Source organism: Pseudorca crassidens, chromosome 14, assembly GCF_039906515.1.
Source record: "Pseudorca crassidens isolate mPseCra1 chromosome 14, mPseCra1.hap1, whole genome shotgun sequence".
Taxonomy (NCBI): Eukaryota; Metazoa; Chordata; class Mammalia; order Artiodactyla; family Delphinidae; genus Pseudorca; species Pseudorca crassidens.
In genome coordinates, this window is record NC_090309.1 from 1,647,320 (window position 1) to 1,673,344 (window position 26,025).

The 26,025-nt window shown below is 42.6% G+C and overlaps 1 protein-coding gene and 1 long non-coding RNA gene across 2 annotated transcripts; one reads left to right on the forward strand and one right to left on the reverse strand.

Moving 5' to 3' along the window:
- Nucleotides 1–2,135: 2,135 nt before the first annotated feature.
- On the reverse strand, nt 2,136–12,966 carry SLC5A7 (solute carrier family 5 member 7). Its single transcript, XM_067704000.1, has 6 exons — nt 12,811–12,966; nt 8,862–9,010; nt 7,888–8,031; nt 4,611–4,764; nt 3,857–4,074; nt 2,136–2,825 (listed from the first exon to the last, which is right to left on the reverse strand). Exons 1-6 carry the CDS (start codon nt 12,941–12,943, stop codon nt 2,196–2,198), a joined length of 1,428 nt encoding a protein of 475 aa, XP_067560101.1. The 5' UTR covers nt 12,944–12,966; the 3' UTR covers nt 2,136–2,195.
- On the forward strand, nt 11,824–18,428 carry LOC137205819 (uncharacterized). Its single transcript, XR_010934297.1, has 3 exons — nt 11,824–11,931; nt 12,014–12,081; nt 13,828–18,428. It is a non-coding gene; the product is annotated as an uncharacterized lncRNA (long non-coding RNA).
- The last annotated feature ends 7,597 nt before the right edge of the window (nt 18,429–26,025 follow it).

Sequence of the window (26,025 nt, forward strand, 5' to 3'; positions counted from 1 at the left end):
TTCTTTTTCAGTGGATTTAAATAGGGTCATTTGGACAACTGTTGCCCAACAAAATTGTAAACTATAATATCGGTAGAGACCATAGTTCCCTGTGTCACTCTACTGTAACATGGGTGATGTGCTTCTATGGAAGCATGTGCCTAAAGGGGTTGAAACAAAAATTTATGACGATGGAGCAGGTGAAAATAATTATTCAGGTAGCGTGCTGGAAAGAGGCACATCTGAAGTATCACACTTGCCAGGAGCTGCAGTCCCCATCAATTAACTACCTTCACCTGTCAAAAATTTCCACCTTTGTAGTTTTTAAAAAGTGTGTTTCCTGCCCCCGTTTCTTCTCTCAACCCATGTCCGAGAAACTTGGGACTCCCACACTTACTGGTTCCAAAGCTGTGCTCCTTTCCAAGCACTCCATTCTGAGCAAAGAGATGGGTACAAAAAAATTCCCTTTTCATTTAGCTTGCAGACGATGTTTTACAAAGATTCTGAATGCAATGTCACATTTACCATCAAGCTTGGATAAAGCATTAAAAATATGGGACTGACAACATATAAAATTATTCCACATTTTAAAAATTACCCTGTAAATTTAATTCATGTTTAATAACAAAGGAGAGATTACTGGATGCTTTGGGACAATTGCAATAAAAAAGGGAATTCTAGCTTCCCAAACACAACTTTTATACTTAATGTCGCACACTGAATTTTCACTTTGTCTATGAATCACAAAAAAAGAAATATTTTTTGGAAAAAGTGCTTTAGTTTGAATAATTCAGGCTGCCTTTCTTTAACTGGATCAAATGCTTAGATAATTTTTCCGCTGATCAGCTCACTCTGCTCTTGTAGACGCAGCTCCAGTTATTTCTATAATGTGACTGATAGGAAATCATTTAAAATTCGAAAATGGATACAAACCATTACATATAAATATACACATATTTTTTTAACTCCAGAAAAGGAGTAAAATAACATTTAATGACCAACCTCATGAAAGTTACGTAGACGCCAAATGTTACAATTAAGTCCTTCTTCCCTTTAGGACCTAATTTTACTTTCTCCTTTCTTCCGCATTTTAAAATTCACGATATACGATTTGTAGCGGTGATCTGTCCAGTACCTAAGACTGGTTTTTGCAAAAAAGGGCCACAGAGTAGCTCTCTTGACACTAAACCATCCTCATTAACTAACGTTCAAAATCGAGTGGTTTCGTTTTTCTAATCTTGCTACTATCAGGAGGTGTGGTTTGCCTCTCACTAAGCAATTTAAGGTGTGTAGCTATCTCACCTTACAAACGGCTCAATTTCACTTCCAATACTGATACATAGCAACTCAACAGGTTACTTCTTTTCTCATGAAGCAAAATTTTCTAAACTTCAGATGAAGGTAAAAGTTCACTGTTGTTCCTGTCGCTTTCTACTTAGTGGCCTTCTTGATTTATTGCTGTAAGGTTGCCTAATAATCACGCCTTTCTCTCTGTAGGTACTTTCCCCAATGCATATGGTAGTTGTATGGTAGTTTTAGACACACCCGAAGGAACCAGGATCCTCTATCGGGACGGAATCTACTTTCCTATCATCTTGCATGTCAAGAAATGCCACTACACAATATTTTTTTGTGTGTCTGCTTTGCCTGCACTCAGAATAATACATACCACTACTAAAAGAAAAACAAACTGCATATTCAGCGAATGTTATAATTAAGACCATGAAAGAAGGAATTACTCATCACATCAGGGAATCATCTGATTAATTCGCTGCTCCATTCACTGGAGTGATGGGGATTTATTCTCACAACTTCAGTGTGAGAGTTAAACTAGACTCACAGGGCATTCACAGACAAGGTCGCGATCAAGGCTCCCCCGTCTCCTTGGCTTTCTCACATCTACTTCCTTTTTCCATAAGAAAGGTGAACACTCTTTTTGGCTCTCCATTCTTTGAGTGGGGTTTTATTCATGTTTGAATACTTAACAAAACTACTGAGAGTCGAAATCAAATGAGGATGAGATGTGTCCACGAGGGAGAGAGAGATGCTGCTTCAGGGTTGCTTCCTTCTGGCTTGTCTTGGATGTGCAATTACACTATTATATGGAGTTTTGTCCTCCTGAACGATATCTTTAAAATATATTTTATATGCCGCAAACCACCCTTCCGGGACTAGCCTGCTATAGAGCTCCGTCTAGGAAGGCAGTGAGGGTGTGTTTATTGTAAATTATCTTCAGTTCCAGAGCCCTCTGGGCTGGAATCCATGTTGAGGAGGGCCTCCTGATTGGTGAAAGTCGAGCTGACGGTTAGGCTCTGCCGCGGCTTCACAGGTGCAAGTTCATCTAGCTTAATATTTTCGTTTCTGACCAGAATTGTCCTATCCATGTTTTCTTCACTGTGCCTTGCAACGACAGCATCAAATACATCTAATTTTGGTGGCAGGGTTCCACTTTCAAATAGGTATTTGGCTAAATAAGAGACGCAAATGTTGGATAAGAATGAGGTCACCATGGCAAGGGTCTTAAACGGGAATCTCTGATTATATATGCCACTTTTATCAATGTAATAACCAGGGTAAAAGATCAAGGGCTGCAGGTTCAGGTACGGCTCCCCGCCGGTTACTCTCAGGAAAAGGCCAGAGATGTAACCTGCCACGGCCCCATACGTGTTGGTCCCCTTGATGAATAGCACGCAGAGCAGCTGCGGGAAGATGATGATGTACACGAGGTCGGAGCTGAGGTACCAGAGCCCGTACACCGTCTTCGTCAGCAAGGCCATGGTCATTGCGGAAGCTCCGAACACGAACACCGTGATGCGCATGACCCAGACGAGCTCCTTGTCGGAAGCCTGCAAGAAATCGACATCGAGTCAGTTTTTCTCAGGACGTGCTGGCTCCTCTAGGAGGAGAATGAGATGCCTTCCTGTGTTTTAAAGCTGCTCTAAAGAATCCGCCTGGTTCAGAAGGGTCAGTCTATGGGTGAAACCAGCCGAAACCACAGCATGTGAAGCGAGCAGTCTAGGCAGCCTCCCCAGGCGACCTTGCGAGAGGCTTCGCAGTAAGCAGAGCCCACTGGCTGAATGTCAGAGGGAGACGTGAGATGCGCGCTGGGTCCTCGGAGGGGAAGGATAACGCAAGGGAGGATTTCTTTACTTTCCACGTTAAGGAATAGTTTTTCATGTGGCAGTGAGAGGTTGTGGCCTATCTGTCTTCCTCTCTTCCTGGAGGGTAACTGCCTTAAAAAACAAGTGGGACCATTTTGTTAACTATGACCTAGAAAACCTAGAGAAAGGCAAGCCTGAGTCAAGGAAGAAGGTGGAGGGGGGCTCTGGGCCCCTCCGTGAGCACGATCGTGCTGCTCTGCGCGCTGGCATTCAATAAGGAAAATCAAACTGAGACGCTGTTTTCTGACAAAGGAGGACTTGGGGTTCAAGTGAAGAGCAGACAGGTGTGAGACCAGCACCCATGAAATAATTACGCATTATCTTCTGCTCTGCCAGGGTTCCTGAATTTCTTATCGTATTTAGTTAAACTCAGAGTTTTTCTAAGTTATTTTAGGTTTCATTGCTCGTTCATTAGAAAGAGAAGACGTTTAAATTATTGCAATATGACTGTACCTCTTGGGAAATAGTTATATTGATTAGTGCCCTTCAGTATTAGCGTGAATGACAACATGCATTAAAAACCTCATATACAGCATAAATAAAGCGCTGAATCAAAGTAGGGTCAGATTTTCATGCAGACTATTAATAAGTATAGAGAAGCACCTACATAGTAACTGCAAGGATGAGAACAAGAGCAATCGCGTTATGTTGAAAAAACTGTTCTTACTACCGCAAAAAAAAAAAAAAAAAAAGATAAAAGCAAAAACTGTTCTTACATTTTGTCTGAAGGAAAGCTGGTAGATGTTGCGAGCAAACATCGAACTTGCTGACAAGATGGAAGAATCTGCTGATGACATGACAGCAGCAGAAACGGCTCCAAGACCAAAGTAAGAAATGTATACAGGGCAGAGATACTTCAGGACGATCGGCAAGATCATGTCTGACTGTTGGTTGTCCTTGGGGTCGAGAGGCCCGTATCCGGTCTGGCTCCAGTCTGTGGATAGAAACAACAAACACAACAACCAAAGAGCCATCCATTCATCCCTCCATCCATCCATCCACCTGGGGTCATCCTATTTGCTAGGTAGCTTTCAAAATAAAATCAGAACCTATAAACTAGTCTAATCAGTGGGAAATCTAATTAGTCTAACAGGGCATGTTAGTTTAATTAGGTGGGAAGTCCATGTACTGGTCCAGTGAAATTGCCTCATATATTCCAGCTTCTAATGGGTTACAGTTAGTCTTATGCACAAGATCTGAACAGAATATGGTGGTGTGAAATATATATATATATATATATATATAATTAAATATATATTTAATATATATTTCTCATCTTCAGTGTTACAATGGTGTCTGAAATATAAGACAATTGGTTGACATATTACAAAGGTAGATATATGAACAGATGAGAAACCACTGACTGTGTGGGGGTAAGAGGGAAAGTGGGGGAGGGAGGGCAGCTGAGGGGTAACTGGTGACTTGGATGAAGCCTGAGTGAGTCAGTTAGTGAAGCTGCAGGAGATTTACCTGTTGACGCGCCAATGGCTCCAATGAGTATGGCTGGCAGAGCCATCACCATGCACCCAAAGGCTGCCAGGAAGGACAGCACTTGAGCGTAGGTGGCTGAGGATGAAGACAGGACCCTCTGGAAGTAGGCTTGCCACGGGATTCCACCCAGCATCTGCGTGGGAACCATGGGGACTCACAATGAATTGGAGGCAAATAGCATCTATTAGGTATTTTTAAAATGAGAATTTTTTTTAACAATCACATTCAGAATGGTCACATGTATGGCTCTGAAGGGGAGAAAATGGTCCTACATGCCTCTTGTCTACACTGCTGTCACTAAGTCATCGTCATAGGTTCAGTCGTGCAGAATTTCTCAAGTTCTTTTCTCTCATAATTATTTATGCACAATATTTTCTTTTGCTTAATTTACCTACTTTAAGCTGCGTTATACACAACTACCCAGAAACCTTCAATTTGTTCTTATCTGGAAGTTTTAACGGCCACAAAATTATCTCAAAAGATTAAGATTCTGAAACCATGAAGTTTCATTTGATTCAAAACACCCAGTGAATATTTCTGGATTCCAATCACGTGCCAGGCAATGTAATGGCTGTCAGAGCCCAGAGATGAGTGAAAAATTCCTGCTCTTGAGACCACTGTCCACTGGGAGGGTCGATGCGTTACGGTGTTTTCTAGACAGGGGTGTGCAGAGGCTCAAGACAATATAGAGCATCAAGAAGATACTAGAATTTCTCTTTATATTCATTTCTACCTCATACCTAAATATTGTTGTTTTATTAAATGATTTCCACAATGTGCTAGTACAGTACATATAAGCAGTTTATAATTCCTATCCCTACCTTGGGGGTGTGCTTAACATTCTTATTGAGGATATACAATAAAAAAGTTTGGAGACATTGAACTTGCATGTAATTTGTTGATGCTATAAAGAGGTACATATGGGAACAGTAATGAGAAACAATCATCTGGGGGTAACAGAGGGGAAAGGTGGGAGGAAGACAGAGACATGGTAACCATGGTAACCATACAGAAAGAGCATTTGAGTCCCCTTAAGTATCAAGAGGGTGTCACTAGGTGGAGACGGACAGGGAGGAGAGTTCTTGGGAAAGAACCCAATATGAAAAAGAAAAAGAAAAAAACAGAGAGGCAGCCATTAGACCACCGTGTGTTTGGTATGGGTAGAGTCAGGGTGTGTGTGGGTGGTGAGAGAGGAGGCTGGAGCATCCTCTCACTGGCGTAGAGTCAGTGTTCAGTAAATATTTATCATGTGAGTGAGTGAATTGAGGAGGGAACTTCCCACATCACAATGTACTGAAGTTGCTTCTTTGATTGTCTGTCTCTCTCACTGGCTCCGAGTTCTGGGATATCTGTCTTGTTTATTATTGTCACATCTGTGCCAATCACATATTGGCTCCAGAACAGTTTCCTTCTTATAAAAGCCATACAAGCTCAAATGCAGAACAAACAAACAAACAAAACAAAACAAAGGCAAAAGGAGAAATTCTAAAATTCATCATCCCATGCCTCAAATCTATATGCTTCCAAAACTTTTCCTTTTGTTTTGCAACCTGTAAATCAGTATATCATTGACTTCTTCCATGTCGATGAATATTTCGTCAGTAATTTCAATGACTATGTGAATTGATATATCATAATTTACATACCTGTGTCTATGGACATTTAGGTCATCCAGGTTTGTAAGTCAGGTAAAATCTGGCCTCCACTGACAAACAGGAGCTCTAATGGAAAGGTAGAAATGGGCTTGGGGGGGTGGGATGTGGGTGGGCTGCCAGCGGGGAGACCAGTGAGGGGCTGTCACAATAGGGCCAGGTGATCCAGGAGCTTGATCTAGTGCTAATATAGGGACGGGGGAAGTTTAGGGTGGGACGGGCAGTTGCCTCTAGATTACCATGAGCAGGACTTGACAAGTCATTTCCATGGCAACTGGAAGATCAGAGACCGTCGGTGAAACGTTTCAAGGCTCGCATCTACAGTTTATTTATTCAGTCAGTCATTCCGCATCTATTATTTCATTGCAACTTATCTTACAATTTGAAGGATGAACATGACTTAGTCATACAATTTTTTTGAGTTGGGAGAAATTGTAGCAATCATTGGATATAATGCCTTATCTTGAAGATGAGTGAATCCGAGGACTAAAGTGTGGTGTAGGAGAAAGGACTTTGGGGTCTTGGTTCTGTTTCAATCTGTCACTCAGACAGTGGTGTGACTGATAATCAAAAAATTGCCTAGTTTTTCTAAGTCTCATCATCTCTCCCATATAACCATAAAATACACCAGCCATGAAGGTAAAATTACACATACATATAATATTTAATCGCCTTCTCCATTCGATTCATAATTGTAAACCATGCCCGAAAAATTTCAGCCAAATGCATTTCTTAACAATCGTTGGGGGAAAAGCCCTCCTCCCCCGCCACTGGAAACATTAGTTTACATGTTTTCCTGTCTTCTTACCAGTAAGTTCTTCACGGGGGCAGACACACCTACTTTCAGTGTTAAAATTTAACAAAGTTGCCACAGACACAAAATGGAATCACGAAATATTGTGAATCTTCTAAAAAGGGAACAAACATAAACCATTTCCCCTTAATTTGATAACAATTAATCTATTGCTTACTTTGAAATCAAATACATTGTTTTTTTAAAAAAATACATAACCCCTCTAGCAAAATCACAAAATCACAGAATCTCTGAGGGAGAGGTTCTCGGGTACTCCCTCCCCCTCAGTCTGTGATCCGCCTTGATTTCTTCCATGCCCACCCCTCAAGGCCACCACCTTCACCCACAGCTTCTGCACATTCCCAGCTGCCTGACCTCCCAGCCTTCTTTCTGGGCATCTGTCCTGGGTGACACCTCCCTTCCCTACGTATCTCACGCACTTAAGGCCTTATGACACCGCGAATTTAATTAGAGACTGAATGAGTTACTTATTTCAGAAGAAGTTGGATTTTAATGCCTTAATCCAAGATACAAAATAGAATTTTTAGATGGTGTGGCTCTCAGATTGGGGGAGGTATCCGGCAGTAGGGCGTGGTGTTCAGCACAAGTGTGGACACACCACACATAACCCCAGGGAAGTGATCGCTTTGACGCTTGTCAGTGCCCCCATCCTTCTTCCAGCAGGAAGCAGTCAACCCAGAAACGGACAGGAGCGTGCACTTTAGTGTTACATAGAAACACTAAAGTCTTGGAAGTGCGTTTGACTTTAGGACAAGTGAGAGTGCATTCCTCGGGTAAGAGCATCACTTACCAACAACAGAAAGCTATCGAGCCACGTGTAGACTTCAAACGGCTCAATGGTCCCCAGCCAGGGCTTCTGGTACTTGGTGTGCACGGCCGTGAACCCGATGTCAGCAACCGCAGAATGTGACAGCGCGAAGGGGACGCTGACCCACTGCAACCAGAGCGCGGGAGAGCGTTAGGCCGTGGGACTGTCTGCGACGTGCAAGATTCAGTTTATTAGTTTTTTCTCGTAGAGGACACAGCTCAGTGTTCCTCGTGTTCAGGGAAGAACCTGGGAGCACGTTCTCTGTGGGACACCGTGCAACACTTAGGAGAGTTAGAGTAGCACATAACTTCTGTGCTAACGATGCCGTTTCACATTAGCCACAGAGCAGCCACCAGAGACCTTTGGGAAGAAAGCGCTGAATCTGAGAACTTGACATATGTTTATACATAAACATTTTGTGTTTTCTTAGAATTGGAAGAAGATATCCATTCCTTAAAGTGACCGAGAAGATTTGATTGAAAAGAATTTCTATGTCCCATGAGCAGTTTCATGGATTAACCAAAACTAATATAAGGAAGGGTTAAGAGACAAATACAGATTAGTGTCAAGATTTAAATTTTAACTCTGAGGGAAGTTATTCAAGGAAGATCCCACATGTGTTTCCATCAAGTGGAGGCATGAAGGAGGGGAAGCCCTAGACCCTACTAAGACTTAACTGAGGGCAATTTTCTGTCAAAATCTCACAACGTGACTAGAGGTTTTTCATCCAATTGATCCACAGAGAAATGAAAAATTGCCAATAGTATACGACTTACTGTGTATTACTCATGATGGGAAAATAGCATTTCTGTTAATTTTTGCTGAGTTAGTATAAAATACCACATTATCTTTCACAAAAGGAGAAAGGAAGGAAAGAAGGAAGAAAAGAAGGGAGAGAGAAGGAAAGGAAGGAGGGAAGGAAGGAAGAAGGAAAGTCTGTGAACGGCCCCACTTACCAGTCCCACGAAAATGCAGAAGAGCTGAACGACATCTGTGTAGGCCACGGAGTAGAGCCCGCCCACCAGGGTGTACAGCGTGGCGATGAGGGCGGAGACGATGACGGACACGCGCACATCGGCGCTAATGATCACGCTGATAGTGGCTCCTGGAAGGATTGGATGAGAACAGCCCAGGTGAAGTCTCACATTCAAATTCTTCCATCTCAGTAAACTGAATATGCACGTGCATATCTGCATATATATACATACACATATATATACATACATATGTTTAAAAACCTTCCTTCTTTCTGAAATCAGTGCTTTGCTCACTTATTTGTGTGGGGACACCTGAAATTCACGATTTGATTACAGATCCATGACATACACTACACTAAATACTGCTATAAGATCTTGCAGTAATGCCACCAACTACCTGAAACTCTGACTTTGTTGAACATATGCAGTATATTTACTCACATCCATGAGAAAAATAAGCCTTTATGGTAAGCATATCACCCATCTCCACATTTTACAGTCAGCATTCATTTGCTCTTTTGAGTTAACTCTGACCTCAGCCAGCTTTTACTAGATGACACATGGTAAAAGGTACCAGGGTTTGAAACAAACTTGTAGGAGAAAATAATAAAATTGGTAACTTGTTCATTCCAACTTTTTCAACTTCGGGAAAGACGACTTATTTTATTTGTTTGCCAGAGAATTCCAGTTTTGCCCCGAGGACGCCAGTGCATTGAAGAGTCGTAGATTTTAGCATCATGTTTTAAAGTAATTTTCATCGTCAAAATTGTAACCCTGCCTTAGAAGTCAATCTATGCTTTTCTGACTTTCTGACTCTGTTTACTGTGTTCGTTGGTGTCTGTATTTCCAATAGAACGTTATGGTGTGGACGGCTGGACCGCTGCAGTTCTTGGACGGCCAGTTCAGAATTCACTTGCTGCCTTACACACCCTTTCCCTGTTCTTTTCAAAAGTGGTATAGTTCAGACTTCGTATTATTAAACGCAGCAATGATATTCCTGCCACGTTAACATACATGCAACAAATCTGTGATTTCTTTGAATCATTACTTGCAACATTGCATTCTACTATCGCTTCTCAATGGCGCGCTAATAGCAGAGGCAGCCCACCCGAGATGAAAAATCCATTATCTAAAGAGCAGTATGTTTTGATCTAAGATAACAATGCAAAATATTTTTCAAGAAATTTTTTCTTAGTGCTTTGGCTTTGGTATCAAAATTGAATTACTTTCTTGCATAAAAACCGGTTGAGGAGAGGGCATGCCTAGTAAGGAACTGGGGAGGAGGACAAGGGAAAGCGGCCAGTTATTTACACGTGACTTTGGGTAACTGACTGAATTACTGTTGTATGGATATTTAACAAGTTATTGTTTTTTCTCCTGAGATGATTTACTACATGTTGAAACTTCAGTCGCAATTCTTTGTCATTCATCTTTGGTCTAGTTCTCTACTTTAAGAACAACATTTTAGAGTCATACCCCATGAATTATGAAAAGTCCAATCATTACCCAACCTCTTTTGAATACTGTTTAATTTCCCACCCTTTTGTGAAACTTCTATTAATCCTACACATCCAAAAGGTAGGGAGGCTGTATGTTATAGAAGAAAGATCACTAGACGGGGAGCCGAAAGATTTAGGGTCCTAGTAAATGCCGCCATTTGGCTGTAACTCAGTGGTTTTAAAGACGTCACCTACTTTCGTCCCACTATTAAGGTTGGGATGAATTTTTTCTCTAAATATTTTCTAAATCACCCCATCATTTGTCGTGAGTAAAATCAAAGTTATACTTCCAGATCTGTTGTGAAATATTAATTAACTCATGCAGCCGTAAAACTAAATATACTGCAAATAAAGTTATAAAAATTATCTGAATTGAGCCGTGAAAAGTGTAAATATACGTTTCTTTAAGCAGCTGTAAGGGTGTTGTCTGTTGATACCAAGAAGATAGTTTAAGATACTCCTAAGCTTTGGTGGTGAACTATGCTCATTCATACATATTCACAGTAAGGTGGTGGAAGATCTTGTCCCAAGTTATTTCTAATAAACACTAACTTTGAGTTACGTCCGACTATTATTTTCGAAGAAAATAGAGGTGTTAATTTAAAATTCACACACATTCTCTTTACCAGAGCACATATTTCAAGAATAGCAGTAATATTTCATAAATGTTGTTTGACATGTGTGTGTGGAGACAGACATTAATATATTTTACATATGTGTTGACAGCAGACACAGATGTAGACACACGTATTTACAAAAATAACTAATTGCAGCAAGGTTGAGTTTAGCTATTAAATTTCCAGAATACTTTAGAAATAATAGATTATTCATTCTGTTCTCCCTTCAGGGCTCTGTTATAGAAGTTGATCTTTATTCCGTGAGAGTGAACATTTTGTATTCTGTTAGATATTCAGCCCCCTCCTTCTTTGATATCTCAGCAGGAGTTTGTTCTTAAAGCCAACGTTTTCTGGTGTTGAAACCAGTGACAAATAAACTACCATTGCTTCCTAGCTAATGAGAGCAAGGTGGGAAGGGAGCTGTGCTTTTATGTAAAATTTCATTAGGATGTGGCAGTGGTGGCTGTGGAGTATGATTACTTAGTGCCAGCAAAGTGCAACATTTTCACTGAGTTATTGCAGCTTTTTTTTAAACTATCAAGTTCTCTTCTTTTCTATCTACACCAAGTCATTCCTTCATTTTACAGTTGGAGACCAGGAAAATAAGATACGATTATACCAGAGTCTAGAGAGACAGGAATGAAAAGTGGTGTAAACTAATATCTGATATTACAGAGACCAGATCTGATGATAATACTGAGACCAGAAGACTAGCTTGTAGTCTAATATGCAACAGAGAAGGAAATTCATCTTATCTGACTTTTGTTTTGTCCACTTAAAGTTTGACTGTAGACATAAGCCCATTGTTTCCATTTGTAAGAGGAGATGGAGAATAACACAGCGTGTTCTGGGTATCACACATATACACGGCTCACTGAGGAAGGACAAGGAACGTCCAGCTCTGCTGGTCTTCAGGAAGGAACTCAACACTCAGTAGGATGGTGTAGGTTTCTCCTTGATGAACAGGGAGGGTACTGAACCTGAAGATCTCCCACTGAAAGCTCTCATTTTCTAGGTCGTATCAGTGGGCTGAGAATCCAAGAACCAAAGACAGGCTGTCCTCAGCACTGATGGATCTCGATAGTAAGTTAGACCCCAAAGAGTCTAAGTCCATTTCCCAAATCCCTGAATGTGTCTACAACCCAACAGTCTAAGATGTAAGGGGATTACACTGAGAAAGGAAGGACTGTTGTTTTCCTTTTTCTCTTTTGAAGAACATGTAGCTATAGGTGATGCATTCATTCATTCATTTGTGATAGGACTGTAAGCGTTAACAAGACACAGGTCCTGCCTTCAGGAAATGGATAGTTCCTTTTGTGAGGTTGGAAACTGGGAAGTAGATAAATAGGCACGTAATCATACGAAGTGGTAAATTCAATGGAAACAGAATTCCTGGTGCCTCCGGAAGCCCATAGGAAAGGCATCCAGCAGGTTCAAGATGACTGCCCTGAGGAAGTGACATGTCTAGCAGCTCTGAAGAAACTACCTGGTTGGCTAGAAAGGAAAGAGGGGCGTGAGTCCTAAGCAGAGGGCAGTGTGCTTGCAAAGTGTCAGAACTGCCATTCTGGAGGAAGGGAGAAGGAAAAGCCCAAGTTGTAAGAAGCCTTCCTAGCCTGGTTCAAAGGCCTGGGTTTAAGCAGGAAAGGGACGTGATCAGAGTCGGTCTTATGGGAGACGAGCAGGGGGGTGGTGGCATTAATCCAGGTGCTGGAGGTTGGGGGTGGCCTGGCCTGTGGCTGAAGAAAGTAAAGCTGTGTACCTGATGCTCATTCAACCAGAGATGCGCACAGAACGACGTTCTTTGGTCCTTACCTAAGGCAGAGAAAATGGCCGCAGCCCAGAACATTTCCCCCATCAGCGCGGGAATGAACAGGAGCCCTCCCATGCGCTTTCCGTAGATCTGCTGAAAGGGGTCTAACATGGTCACATATCCCTTGGAACGCATGGGCTTGGCAAAGAACAGACCACCTAAAGGAAATTAAAGCAAGCGTTAATGAGAAAAGGAAAAATCCCTAATACAATAGTCTTTGCCAACCTTTTACTATGTATAATTTCTGAAGGGAAATGAATTTTTTAGAACACTCGTACATGTTGAGGAACCTGTCTGCAAAATCCAGTGAGTACAGGACCAAGAAATATTTAGCAACAAAGCGGAAATTTCTTAATACGATTGTCGTGTGCATCCAGGGCCACACGTGGCATGGAAGAGGCTGTGGATTGAAACACACGGACCAGCAGTGCACTCGTCAAATGTCTTCATGTATTTGTGTCACCCAGCAGGGCATTCAGATGTTTGATTAAGCACAGGATCCAACAAAAGTATTCTAAGTGCAAAAGAAATTTAGGAACCCTCTGTTATATAATATTCTTGACCTTTTATTAGTTTGATTTACAAAATGAAATGCAGGTACAATTTAAGTAGATTCATTTTTAACGATATGTCCACACTATTTTGGAAAGAAAAAGCATCATTATGTTAAGAAATTCACTGTTTTGATAGCAAAACAATCAAGGGAATTTTTTTAAACATATTCCATCATCAAGAGATCCAATCACCTAAACGTTAGTGTTACCACTTTCTGATAACAGCTACTTAAGGATTTCTGGTAGCATTTCCCACAACAGTTGTTCACATCGTTTGACTTATTTCGCTTGTTATTTATACTCCTGATCTATATGCTTTACTGACTGAGTCGCTCAGGTGTAAACTCTTGCTTACCTAAGATCAGACTAAGGGAATATCCAACTGGTGCCTGAGCCCACGCTAGACCGTAATCTGGAACATACACGGCTTCGGCCGTCCCATTGATGTAACCTCCTCCGACCCAGGTGGCTGAAACAGAGTGAGAAGTGAGGGGAAGACGTGTCATACCTGTCATCCCTGAGACCCGCTCAGCCCCGCATGGCGGCCCTGAACATCGAGTGGCTGGTGACACAGCCACCGGAGACATGGCTTGTCTGACGTGTTGGAAGAATGCAAAGGGCACATCGGATTTCAAAGACTTAGCATGGAAAAATAAATGTAAGGTTTCTCATTTTTGTTTTTGTAATGGTTACAGGGCAAAAGAAAAACATTTTCCATGTACTGTGTTAAGCAATTCTATTATTTACATTAATTCACCTATTTTTTAATGTTTTTTTGAAGTGATATGTAGAAGATTTCAGATTATATTTGTGGCTTACATCATATTTCCATTGAACAGTGTTGCCCCAGATATTTTCTAAATCCATTGTCATCAACATTTTAAAATGATATTATTATATCATAAAGTCTGAGACCATATACAATATATAACACTATATGACTACTCCTCAATAATACTATGACTTTCCCCCCAGCCTCCATTAACATGGGGTCAAGTGTCTTCATTTCAAGGGCCTTTTGTTTTAATTGTATTGATCTTTCTCTTGATCGTGACTGTTGTCTTCGAGGAGTGGGAGGGGTGTGTGTGTGTGTGCGTGTGCATGCGTGGTTGTGTGTGCGTGTGCTTTTCACCAGTAGAGTCACTCTGTAAGCATGCTGGGTGCATAGGATTCTGGCAAATCTATTCTGAATTATAACGAAGTTGTCCTCACTCCCTTATGCTGTTAAGGGAGTGGGGAGGGAGGTGGGTGCCAGGTGCCCTAACGTGAGCTTAAATTACCTTTTCCTTCTCTGTCATCCCAAGAACCCGACCTACACTTAGGGCTAGATCAGCCTTCAGGAGAATTTACAACCTTGGCTGCAAGCCCATCTGCAGTTCTTTGTTCTGCTCCGGGTCTTTCAGTGAGACGCTTGATAGTTCATAAAGAATGATAAGAAATATGTCTTCTTCAGATGTTATTTAATAACATTTCTGTAGCGTCGTAGGTGAAGAGGGCCATGGAACCAAAGAAAAGACGTTTTGATTAAACAAGTTTGGGCCAAGAATGCTCTGTAAACGCTGTCATTTTCTCTGAGAAGACACTAGACTAGTTGATTCTTGCTGAAAAGCCAAAGTTACTGGAACACTCAGATCTTTGCAGTTTGTATCCTTTTAAGAGTATAGTCAAAACACTTAAAATAATCCCTACGTAGAATTTGTGTCAAATTATGAGGAACAGAGGCTGGCATGAAGCTTATCAAATATGAGACTGAACTCTGCGCTGTACCATGCAGTGGGGAATAAAATTTGACTCTGAAAAGTCCCCTGAAATTTCGCGGTTAGAATGTAAGTAAAATAAATAACATGTACATGAGACTGCCAAAGACAAGTGTTTCTATTGTGCTTCTCGCCAAAATTTATCTGGCGTTTAATCCAAATCCAAAGCAAAGAAGAGAGAACGTTCAAGGGTTAATCTTATTTTTAAAAGTCAACGTGAAAAGACCTTCCTGCCAAGGAAATTTAAGTACATTTAAGTGGGGAGTTTATATACAAAATCCTCAAGTGGGCAAATGCAACCACCCCGTCTCCACCGGTAGCTTTTCCCTGGTGTTGATATATAACAAATGCTATGATGTGCTTCTCTCATCCTAAACCCTGCTGAAATTTTAAAGACTCCCCCCACCCCTCACTGGACGAGTAACCAGGGCCTGGAGCAGCGGATTCTCACAGGCACAGCCCCTGAGACCTCACCTTCCGCCTGGCACCTGGGACCCTTGACTCCGCGCCAGCAATGTTTTGCTGCATTAAGTAAATATCTGATGGTCTTACAAGCACAACACTTACTAGTGATCATTTTTCATTGTGTAGGTCTCCTCTCCATTTCCAGAAAGAAAACTGGTGCCTGAAGGATTGCAAATATTATAATATAGAAGTGCAGACTCGGTCACTTATGACTAGAGCCCCTCCATTCTTATCCATCTGGTCCTTTGCATGTTTGTATATTTCACGTCAGATTCATGAGTGAGAACAAGAATTCTTTTAAATTATATGCATTTTTATTTTCAATCTTTATTCTTTGTCGAATAATACAATCAATGAATCTGACAAGGTTTAGATAATATGGTTCAGATTTTAATTGAATTATGATATTGATCAGGGCTCTTTTCAGTTCTGAGAGAGAAAAAAAAAGTCTTTAAAAGCTGAGCTCGAGCATGACACTTTATAAGAAATATCATAATTCAAATTTTTTCTATACATTTTAATAGCCTATTAGATTAAAAATCACTCTAAATGATAAAAGATAAATTCTGAAATATTATCTTTACGGACATAATAAATGTACTATTAAATTAGAGTAATGGAACATGATCATAATTTACAATGAACAAAATACTTTGGTATACAACAGCTCATTTATTCTTTTCAACAGTTTGAGTGAAATCAAAAACTTCTGTCCTCCTATTTTGCTTTTCTTCTTATTTTCTTAGAGGAGAAATCTGAAGGACATATAATTACAGTGCTTTAATGCGGTTCATACGGTATCATATATGGATCTTTAGAGGAAAGAAGAAATGTTTGTGCTCTGATGAAAACTGAAAATGAAGGTATGAAGGTGTGTATTCATCAGCAGCTGGATACTAAGAGAAAAAACAAGAAAATCTACATGGACGTTTCAGTAAACATCTGCAGGTGGTAGGGAAGTGGGTGATTTTTATTCTTCATGTTTCTGTATTTTTCTAACTTTGTATGTTGTGCATCACAGAAAATATTTTGCAAAACATTTCTTTTCTGCATATGTGTGTATGTAGAAAAATTAGAAACAGAGGGTACAAGAGAGCTGTTTTTACCCTGGGCACCTTGACAAAGAAGTGGGGAGAGACCTGTGGAGGGCTGGGTGTGGTCACTGCAGGGGCCCCGGCATGGCTGCCAGACCTGGGTGTAGCCCTGGCTCTGGCCCTTACTAAGCACGGGAGGCTGGGTCCTGACGTAACCAGAGCCCTTCCGTAGTGGCGTCATGAAGATTGAACGGAACCATGTACATGGTGAAGAGTTGAACAAACAAGATGTGAATATCTGAAAGGTAGAATCGATCGTCCATCAGTTATTCTACAACATTACAGGTTTCAGGTGGCCAAACAGGGATGCAGTCTTCCCAGACTGGCTTGGAAAACTCTGTGATAAACAGGGTGAATCAATTTTAACCAGCACTTCAGGAATGAAATTTGACGTCATCTCGATATGATTTGCAGTGGGGTACTTTTCCACTGAGCACTCCACTCACATTAATCCACTGAGAGTTCCTGTTAGTGTGGATTATGTCACTAACATTTAAGAACTTACTGAGTCTAAAATGAAATGTGTGCTGTTAGTGAATACACATCAGGTGATAGTACAGATATAATTTTAAATTGTTGTTTTTCCATATTATTTTCAACAACCGAGAAGAACACAAAAGAAAAACAAGCCACCACTTAATCAGAACCACCTCTGGGCAAAGGAGGAAAGACTGCTCCTAGCACAGAGAGGCTTGAATGGGCAAGAGCTGCAGCTGTAACTGAGGGATTCCTACTAGGACACACCCTGGCTTTTTTCGTTTCATATCAATGTTCCTGGGAATGTTTTTCTCAGAGCCGTGGATTCAACATGTGATCGTCTTCCTGTGAGTAAATTATTTCATTACATGGGAGAATAAGGTTTCAAAACAGGACATCCATCAATTTGGAATTGGGCTGCCCCCATGTTGATTTATTCAGTTTTAACTAGTTAGTTAAAATCACTAGTTAGTGTTCATTGGCTAGTTAGTATTCATTAAGACAAGTCAAAGTCACAGTTTTATGCCTGTCTCCATGAACAGGAGGGGATGCTGCTTGTATCACATTAATGAACAGAGACACAACTTGTAAGGCTAAGGCACTTCTGCACATGCCTCCACCCCTTTGTTTTTACTGCCTCCACCCGCTCAACAGCCCAGATAGCCCAGATTTGTTTCACTGATATTCTGTCCAGTAATTGATTATAAAATCATTAGTTCCAGCGCTACTGAGTGGAAACCGTTTTAATTTTGTTCTAAATAAATGTAAAAAATTATTTTTTAAATATATAAGTAGTGAACACGGAGAATCCCCCAAGGACAAAGAACAAGATTTGCTCTGTGTCTGGAGCAGCTAGGGTGGATGGCTGCAGGGGTAGGCGCGTGGGCACCCACCTGTCATGGTGAATCCGCCCACCAGCAGCCCGATGTCGCGGCCGCCCACAATGATGGCCTCGCTGCGCTCCCCCGAGCTGCCACTGTTCTTGGTTCTCCACGCGGCCCATATTCCAACCAGCAATATGAGGAGGTAGAACACCACGATGGCTATCAGCCCTTCCACCTGGAAAGTGCTGGCTCCTGACATCCTGCGCCACTTAAAGAAGAAGTACATTGAAATCCCACGTTCACCTGTGGTTGCCAACAGGTGTCCTTTCCATCACTCTCTTTCTATTCAACAGCTGAACCTTGTTTTGGGTTTTCAAGAAACAGAAAAAATTGGAGATGCTGTTTAAGGAATAATCGTTTTGTGTTAAATAAATCCGTGCAATGTAAAATTCACCTTGTCTTGTGTTTTAACTCAGTAACAGTCGAGAAATCACTTAACGAACAGTGTGTCCGTATTTGCTTTTTGGAACTATGTACTTATTCAATCTAGAATTGCTCAGTAGTGTAAGTGTATCATAAAAGATTACTCTGAGAATTGACCCATATTCGTTCATTCATTATCCTACCCCTCCTTTCAAACAACTTCAGGGAGTTGTTCCAGAAGTAATGTGACATGCAAATATCTGGGGGAAAAAATAACAAATTTAGGGAAATCCATTTCAGATCCACACGGCCTCCAATTTTCAACAAGTGAACTGCCCGAGGTTTAAGTTGCTGCAGCCACTGAAGGGTTGCGTTGTTTAAAGGGTCTCCCTCCCGGTCAACTGTCCCCACCCACTGTCCTCCGTTCCTCCGATCCGTCCTCCACCCCCTTAATGGCACATACAAGAAAACGATTTAAAATACAGAAATGCCTAAAACATAATGGAGCGCCAGAGGCACTAAAAACAAGACGCTTGGAAGAGACATGCCAAGTTCTAACGCCTTTACTTTCTGGAATTCTCTTGTTCTCTCTTATCTTCCCCGCGTGACCGCGTCTGTTCATGCTCCCCAATTTACACAAACAAGTTTCTGGGGGAAAACTCAGATATCTGCGCACGCAAGTGAGTGACAGACCTAGGGCGAAAGAACCAGCCCCCCTGGGGTTCTGGGGAGGCGAAGGGAGCCCCGGCGGTGGGTGGGGAGGTGGGGTGGGTTTTGCCTTTGCAGCCAGAGCCGGGAGGGACGGCTGCCCCTCCCGCGCCCTCGGTGTCCCTCCTGCGCCCCGCTGCCCCTCCCGCGCCCCTGGTGTCTCTCCCGCGCCCCAGTGTCCCTCCTGCGCCCCCGGTGTCCCCGCGTCTCCGGCGCCCCTACTACGCCCCGACTTCACAGCCGCTCGCGCTCGCACCCGCACCAGAGGACCCGGACTGCGGGACCCGCCCCGCCGGGCGTGCCCGCGGGAGGCCCAGAGCCGCGTCGGAGGGCTGGCCCCGACGCGCTCCTACCTGGAGAGGTCGCCGCGCAGGGAAGCGCTCCGCGGGTCCGGGCTCCTCTCGGGAACCGTGGAGGCCGAGGCTGCGCGGGACACGGGAGGGGTGGTCAGGGGCGCAGGGCGGCAGGGCCAGGAGGGTCAGGCTCCGGAGACTCCGCACCCCGGGTCTCCCGGAACGCGGCGCGCGCGGAGCTGACAGGTGTGGGCGCGGCGAAGTGGCGATCGATCCGGTATTGGCCACAGACCCCTTTATAAGGGCGGCAGGCGGGCGATCGTCAGAGCCGGGGAGGCGGACGTCAGAGGAAAGTGCCCCGCGAGCCGGCGGGCGTGGGGCGCAGGGCGCAGGGGACGCGCCGGAGCCACCAGGCCAGGCTGGGCTCTGGGCTCCCGGCCAGCGGCCCGGCGGGGTCCCGGGTTGACGACACGGGCGCGGCGCTGCCACTCCCGCCCCCCTCCTCCTGGAAGCAGGGCGTGATTCCCCAGGGTCATGTCCAATGCCTACTTCCCACGACTCTGGTTGGAAGCAGGGAATGGGGAGACGGGGAGGGTCTCAGGAAGTTGTTTTCAGGTGCAGCCGCTGGAGGTGCAGCAGAGAGGAGGGGTCGAGGGGTTTTGTTTGCCCAGACCTGCGGGAACGGTTTCTTGAGGGGCCTCTCACTGGTGCTCAGGGGCTGCCTCCCTCCCGGTTCTCTGCTGGAGGCTGATTCTGGCTTCCCTGCAAAGTGTTCTCTGAAGGAGATATTTTGGGAAGGTTTCGAGAGTCATTTTTAAATTCATACCCTTTCCTCTTAAAAATGGGATCAAAATGAAAGACTGTAGGAGTCGTCCAAAACAGCAATGGAGGTAGCAGGTAAGCCAGACAGGGTTGAGCCGACATTGCTTGCCCGCCGACGTACGCTATTCCAGAGCTGTGAAATTTTGCTGTATACGTTTTAAATATCTATCTACACCTAGACACCTATCTCTAACACCTACCTTATGTATCCACAGGTATAGTTGCTTATCTGTAGCTATATTTACATCTAGCTATGTATCTATATAGATAGATACAGATATCTGTGTGTATTTCTGTAAGTGTGTGAGTGTAGGGGATGGAGAGAGAGAGAGAGAGAGAGAGAGCGAGCGTGAGCATGCCATAGAGCTACAGCCCCTCTGGCCGCTCTCTCACTCGGTCCCACATTCCACCAGCTGTGTCAGTGAATTAAACAGTGATATATGAAAATCTAGTAAAAGATCGAATTAGTAAGAGTGTTCCTTAACTACTGTCCACCTCTCTCTGCGCAAGATTTCAGACCATCCCCCGTTTTCTTACACTGGATTTGGAAATGAACTTTCACACTTATCTCATTTTCTTTGTTCTCTGTATATACAATGAGAGCATCCAACCACCTTGGGTGAGATAAAGCCTACGGAGGTCAAACAGCTCAGATAGAGGAGAAGGGCCTGTGTGTGGTTACCTGGTCTGGTTTGTATGATTAGCTCACGGCTTTTCTGGAAAACAGTTGCATAGCCTGTCGATATAACTCCATTTTTACAGTTTTACATTTACATTAATTTAAGCAATTTTGAGAAACGGATTGAGGGAAGACAGATGGAATTTCATATAATTACTCAAGTGCTTTTCGCAGAGATTCACTCATTCATTCGTTTTGTTTTTGACAGTTATAACTCAGTTTCTGCTTCTGGACATTGGCCACAGGTTAACTTCCGTCCTTCCTACCAGAATATACTTGAGGTGATGATGGCAGGAAGCGTGTGACCATAGCAGGCCCGGCGTGGGCAATGGCGGTGTGTGAAGTAGTGTCCACTGCTAAGGCCAGGAGGCAGACTCAGATCCAGGGAGGGACGAAATAGGAGGCTGTCCTCAGAGAAATATCACCAGGGCTTTAAGGCATAAGCGTCGGGATGCAGCCAGGATGTGGGCTCTCCGTGGGGCCCACCTAATCCACTTTAAGAAGCTGGACTTGCCAGAGTCCAGATTCAGTGCCAGATCTGGGAGGTACGATGACCTTGAAGGTGGCCAGACCAATTGTGACCTGGCAGAGGAGCTGTCCTTTATGACAAAGAACACCAGTTGAAAACAACAGCAGCTGACGTACTGTACTGAGTCTACTTCTGGGGAGACGTTTGCTCATTTGCCGCGTCCTTTGAGCTCCTCCGTCCGACCTCAGGATGACGCTGCTTGTGAATTTCTGCTCCAGGACGTGCTCTCCCTGACACCCATTCCTCTTTTGTCTTCAATATGCATCATCTCTCTGTCCAAGCTCCAGAGAATACGTGATCACGCATGCAGTTAGAGAAATTCGTGTCAGTGGAAGATCAGTTGCAGCTTTGGTGGATAGGAAAGCAGGGATTGCCTTTCCAAATCCTTCATTTACTTAATACATTTCCTAAGTGTCTTTTATGTTCCAAGCACTGTCCTGAGTACAGAGAAACATGCAGACTGTTATATAGCCTCTGCTCTTATGCAATTTATCATTAGTGAAAGGAAAGAAGGAAACAAGCAAAAGCTGTCCTCCAGTATTTTCTTATAAACACTGGGAAAGATGTATCATCTATACACACGGATTTAAGGGAAAACACAAACAAAAGGCCTTAAACAGAACAGGGTGTTCTCCCTGGAGGAGGGGAGCATTCATTCCACAAACACACGGTGAGCACCCACCATGCACCAGGAATTCTGCTCGGTGGTAGCTATATAGTCAAGTGACTTGAAGGAAAAGAGCCCTGTCCTCAGCGGGCTTACAGGCTGCGGCCTTGCTACTCAAAGCGTGGTCCTCAAAGCAATGTCACCAGCATCACCTTTTCTTTTCTTTTTTTTTTTTTTTTTTGCGGTACGCAGGCCCCTCACTGCTGTGGCCTCTCCCGTTGCAGAGCACAGGCTCTGGACGCGCAGGCTCAGCGGCCATGGCTCACGGGCCCAGCCGCTCCGCGGCATGTGGGATCCTCCCGGACCGGGGCACGAACCCGTGTCCCCTGCATCGGCAGGCGGACTCTCAACGACTGCGCCACCAGGGAAGCCCCGAGCAATAAAGTATTTTTAATAAGGTGTCTATATTGTTTTTTAGATGCTTAGTTGGTTTTTTGCACACCTAATAGATTACAGTATGGAGTGAGCATAACTTTTATGCCCTGGGAAACCCAAAAAATTGTGTGACTGCCTTCACTGCAATATTTGCTTTATTGAGGTGGTCTGGACCCAAACCTGCAGTATCTCTGAGATGTGCCGGTACTGGATGTTGACGTTGATAACTAACACGTTTCTTATTGTAAATATAATTAAAAGCGTAATAGAGATGCACTGTCCGTATCCTAGGCATCGTCAGTAAGAATTCCGGAAATGGCTAGCAGCACGGGCCAGTTTAAGCACTGCAGTCAGTCAGAGGTTGTAAATGTCAGCAACACGGAGAGGAAGCGAGCGCTCATGTAGGAGGACACCAAACCCAACATCTACAGTTACCGTCATTCCAATACGGGAAAAATCAACGTCATATGTTTTTTCGATGAATTTTTATTTTAGAATATTTTTAAATGACAGGAAACTTGTGCATAGATAAAAGAGTTCCCGCATATCCCACATTGCTTCCGCTATTGTCAATATTTTACATTAGTGGTAAGGTTGTCGCTCTGAACTAAAATACATTCTTGCTAACTCAAACCCATGCTTTATTCAGATACCCTTAGTCTCTACCCCTTCTGTCCAGGAGACCGTATGACGTCGAGTCCCCATGTTTCCTTAGATTCCTCTAGGCTGTGACAGTGTGTCAGACTTCTTCCTGTTTTTGGTGACCTCAACCATCTGAAAGGGCACTGATCAGGTAACTTATACAATGTGCTTCAGTTGCGTTTGTTTGATGTTTTTCTCATGATCAGATTGTGATTGCAGGTTTGGGGGAGGAAGATCACGGAGGTAAAATACCGTTCTTCTCGTATCGTATCAAGAACGCATGCTGTCAACCCACTGCTGGTGTGGACCTTAATTACTCGGTTGAGGTCGTGTTGTCACGTTATCTCCACTGAGAAGTTTCTCTCCCCTCCCCTCCTCTCCCCCTTTCCACACTGTATTCTTTGGAAAAATTGCTATAGGAACCTACGTTTAAGGGGTGAGGAGTTATACTCTACCTCTTTTGGGGGGCAATAGCTACATACATTACTTGGAATTCTTCTGCATGGAAGATTTGTCTGTTTTACCATATTTATATTAGTATATCTCAACTGAATTATTTATTTTGTTGCTTAAGTTGTTCCAGCTTTAGAATTAGGAACTTCATAGTTGTCTACTGTGCCCCTTTGATGCCCCCCATTGTGTGTGTGTGTGTCTGTTAGCATTTCTTTACCTTCTACAACTACAAGGTGTTCGCAACTCATTTTGTGTATCTCCCTCCCCTGCTGTAGAATGAGCCCTTTTGCCAAAGAACCCTAGTTTGTTTTAGGGACAATGGTCGTGGGTGAGCTCATTGTTTCTGGAATATCATTTCTTCTAGCTCCTTTCAGATAAAAGAGTTTGGAAATATGTATGAATACTAACCGCTGTTTATGAACATATCTATAAATGGTCTACATAGGTCCGTCTGTAACGGTACATCCATCTGTATGTGTTTTGAAACACCAGTTCATACTGACGCCCCCCAATCTAGTCCAGCTCCCGAGGGGTCATTTGAGCCTCTTCCCCTCACTTTTCTGCAGCCTCCAACTCCAACAGTGAGATACCTGATTTCCACCATCTTCCATCACTTGCTTAGTTGTTCACTTCCAGTACACGTGTATAGAGGTTTCAGAATTTCAACACCATATTTTAATGACAAAACAAAATTGTGTTAGCCCAGGAGATTCTTGAACACTGTATATTTTTCTTTCTTAACATAAAGGATTCTGTACTAAGTACTCACAAGAAGTATTTTATGCATTTAAGGAAATTGAAACCCAGTTAAGATGAATAATTGGGAATGGACTTTAGTTTTCCACCTGCTATTCACATGAATTATTATTAGTATCAGTACTAATATTATTAGTATTATTAGTATTACTTAGAAGCGAAGAGGAAAATAGATAAGTCAATTCTTCATCCATCACTCTTGTTGCCAGAGAGAAATCACGCTGTCCTGTTAGGAGAAATTTGATCCAGCAGACATGAAGACCTACTCCTTAACCACGGAAGACAGTTTCTTTTTTTAAAAAAAATTTATTGAAATACTGTTGATTTACAATGTTGTATAAGACAATTTCTTTTATTCCCAGGTTCACCAAGCAGGCCTGATGTCATCTAAGATACATATGCTATCTTTTGGGGACTATTATGTTTAAAACTGTGGAATCCTAGATTTTTAAGGGATAAATATCATAAAAACTAGAAACTAAAGATAGATCTCTTTGCTAGCTTTTTTCTAATAATTGTCTTGCTATTTTAGAGATGAAGAACTGTAAGCATTTAATACAATTTTACAGTGAGTCTGTGAATGTGAGTGTGACGGGCCATTTGGTGAATCTTCTCTGATTCATAGCACTGCGACATTAATCTTTCCTTAGTCACAGTGAGAATCGTCTGCATTGGGTGTCATGTTCTGTACTTTGTAACTGATTATTTTGATCGTTTACTCTGTTCGTGTTGAATGTAAACACATTCTGTAAGTAAGTGCTTCTGACATTACTGCTCAGTAAGGAAGAAAACAAAAATGAACGTTATCTTTACCACTATCCAACCCATGATTCAACAATAGATGTGGATGTTCAGAAGATATTTGATATAAAAATGAACAGAAATTAACACTGTAATTATTTATATTACTGATTAACTCCTTAAAATAAATAAATAGATTTCCAAATTTTATTAAGGATAAACTTTTTTTTTTTTTTGCCGTACGCGGGCCTCTCACTGCTGTGGCCTCTCCCGTTGCGGAGCACAGGCTCCGGACGCACAGCCTCAGCGGCCATGGCTCACGGGCCCAGCCGCTCCGCGACATGTGGGATCCTCCCGGACCGGGGCACGAACCCGTGTCCCCTGCATCGGCAGGCGGACTCCCAACCACTGCACCACCAGGGAAGCCCAAGGATAAACATTTTACCTATACTCTTAATGTAAAATAATTTTAGAGATACCCTGGATAATTAAAAGAAGATTTATTCTGTATGCAAATATTTCACCTTTGGTCCAAATAATAGTAAAGCAATTTAACCTATAATTTCTATGTATTTCTTTAGTGTATACATTTTTATGTTTATATTCAAACTGAATTTTATTAGCTGCAATAAGTCTATAGTTAATGGCTTTTAGATTGTTACATAAGCAGACCCAGTGGTATGTTCCTGTTAATTTTAGTTATAAATGTCTAAGACCCATATATGCTCTTGTGCTGAACATGGTAAGAAAACAATCCATTCTTTCAACAAATATATATTGATCACGAACTGTATGCCAGGCTTATGTACATAACTTTTTTTTTAAGAGTAACTTTTTAAAATAATATTTTATTTTTATATTTTTTAAATATTATTTATTCATTTGGTTGTGCTGGACCTTAGTTGCGGCTCGCTGGCTCATTAGCTGTGGCTTGTGAACTCTTAGTTGCAGCATGCAT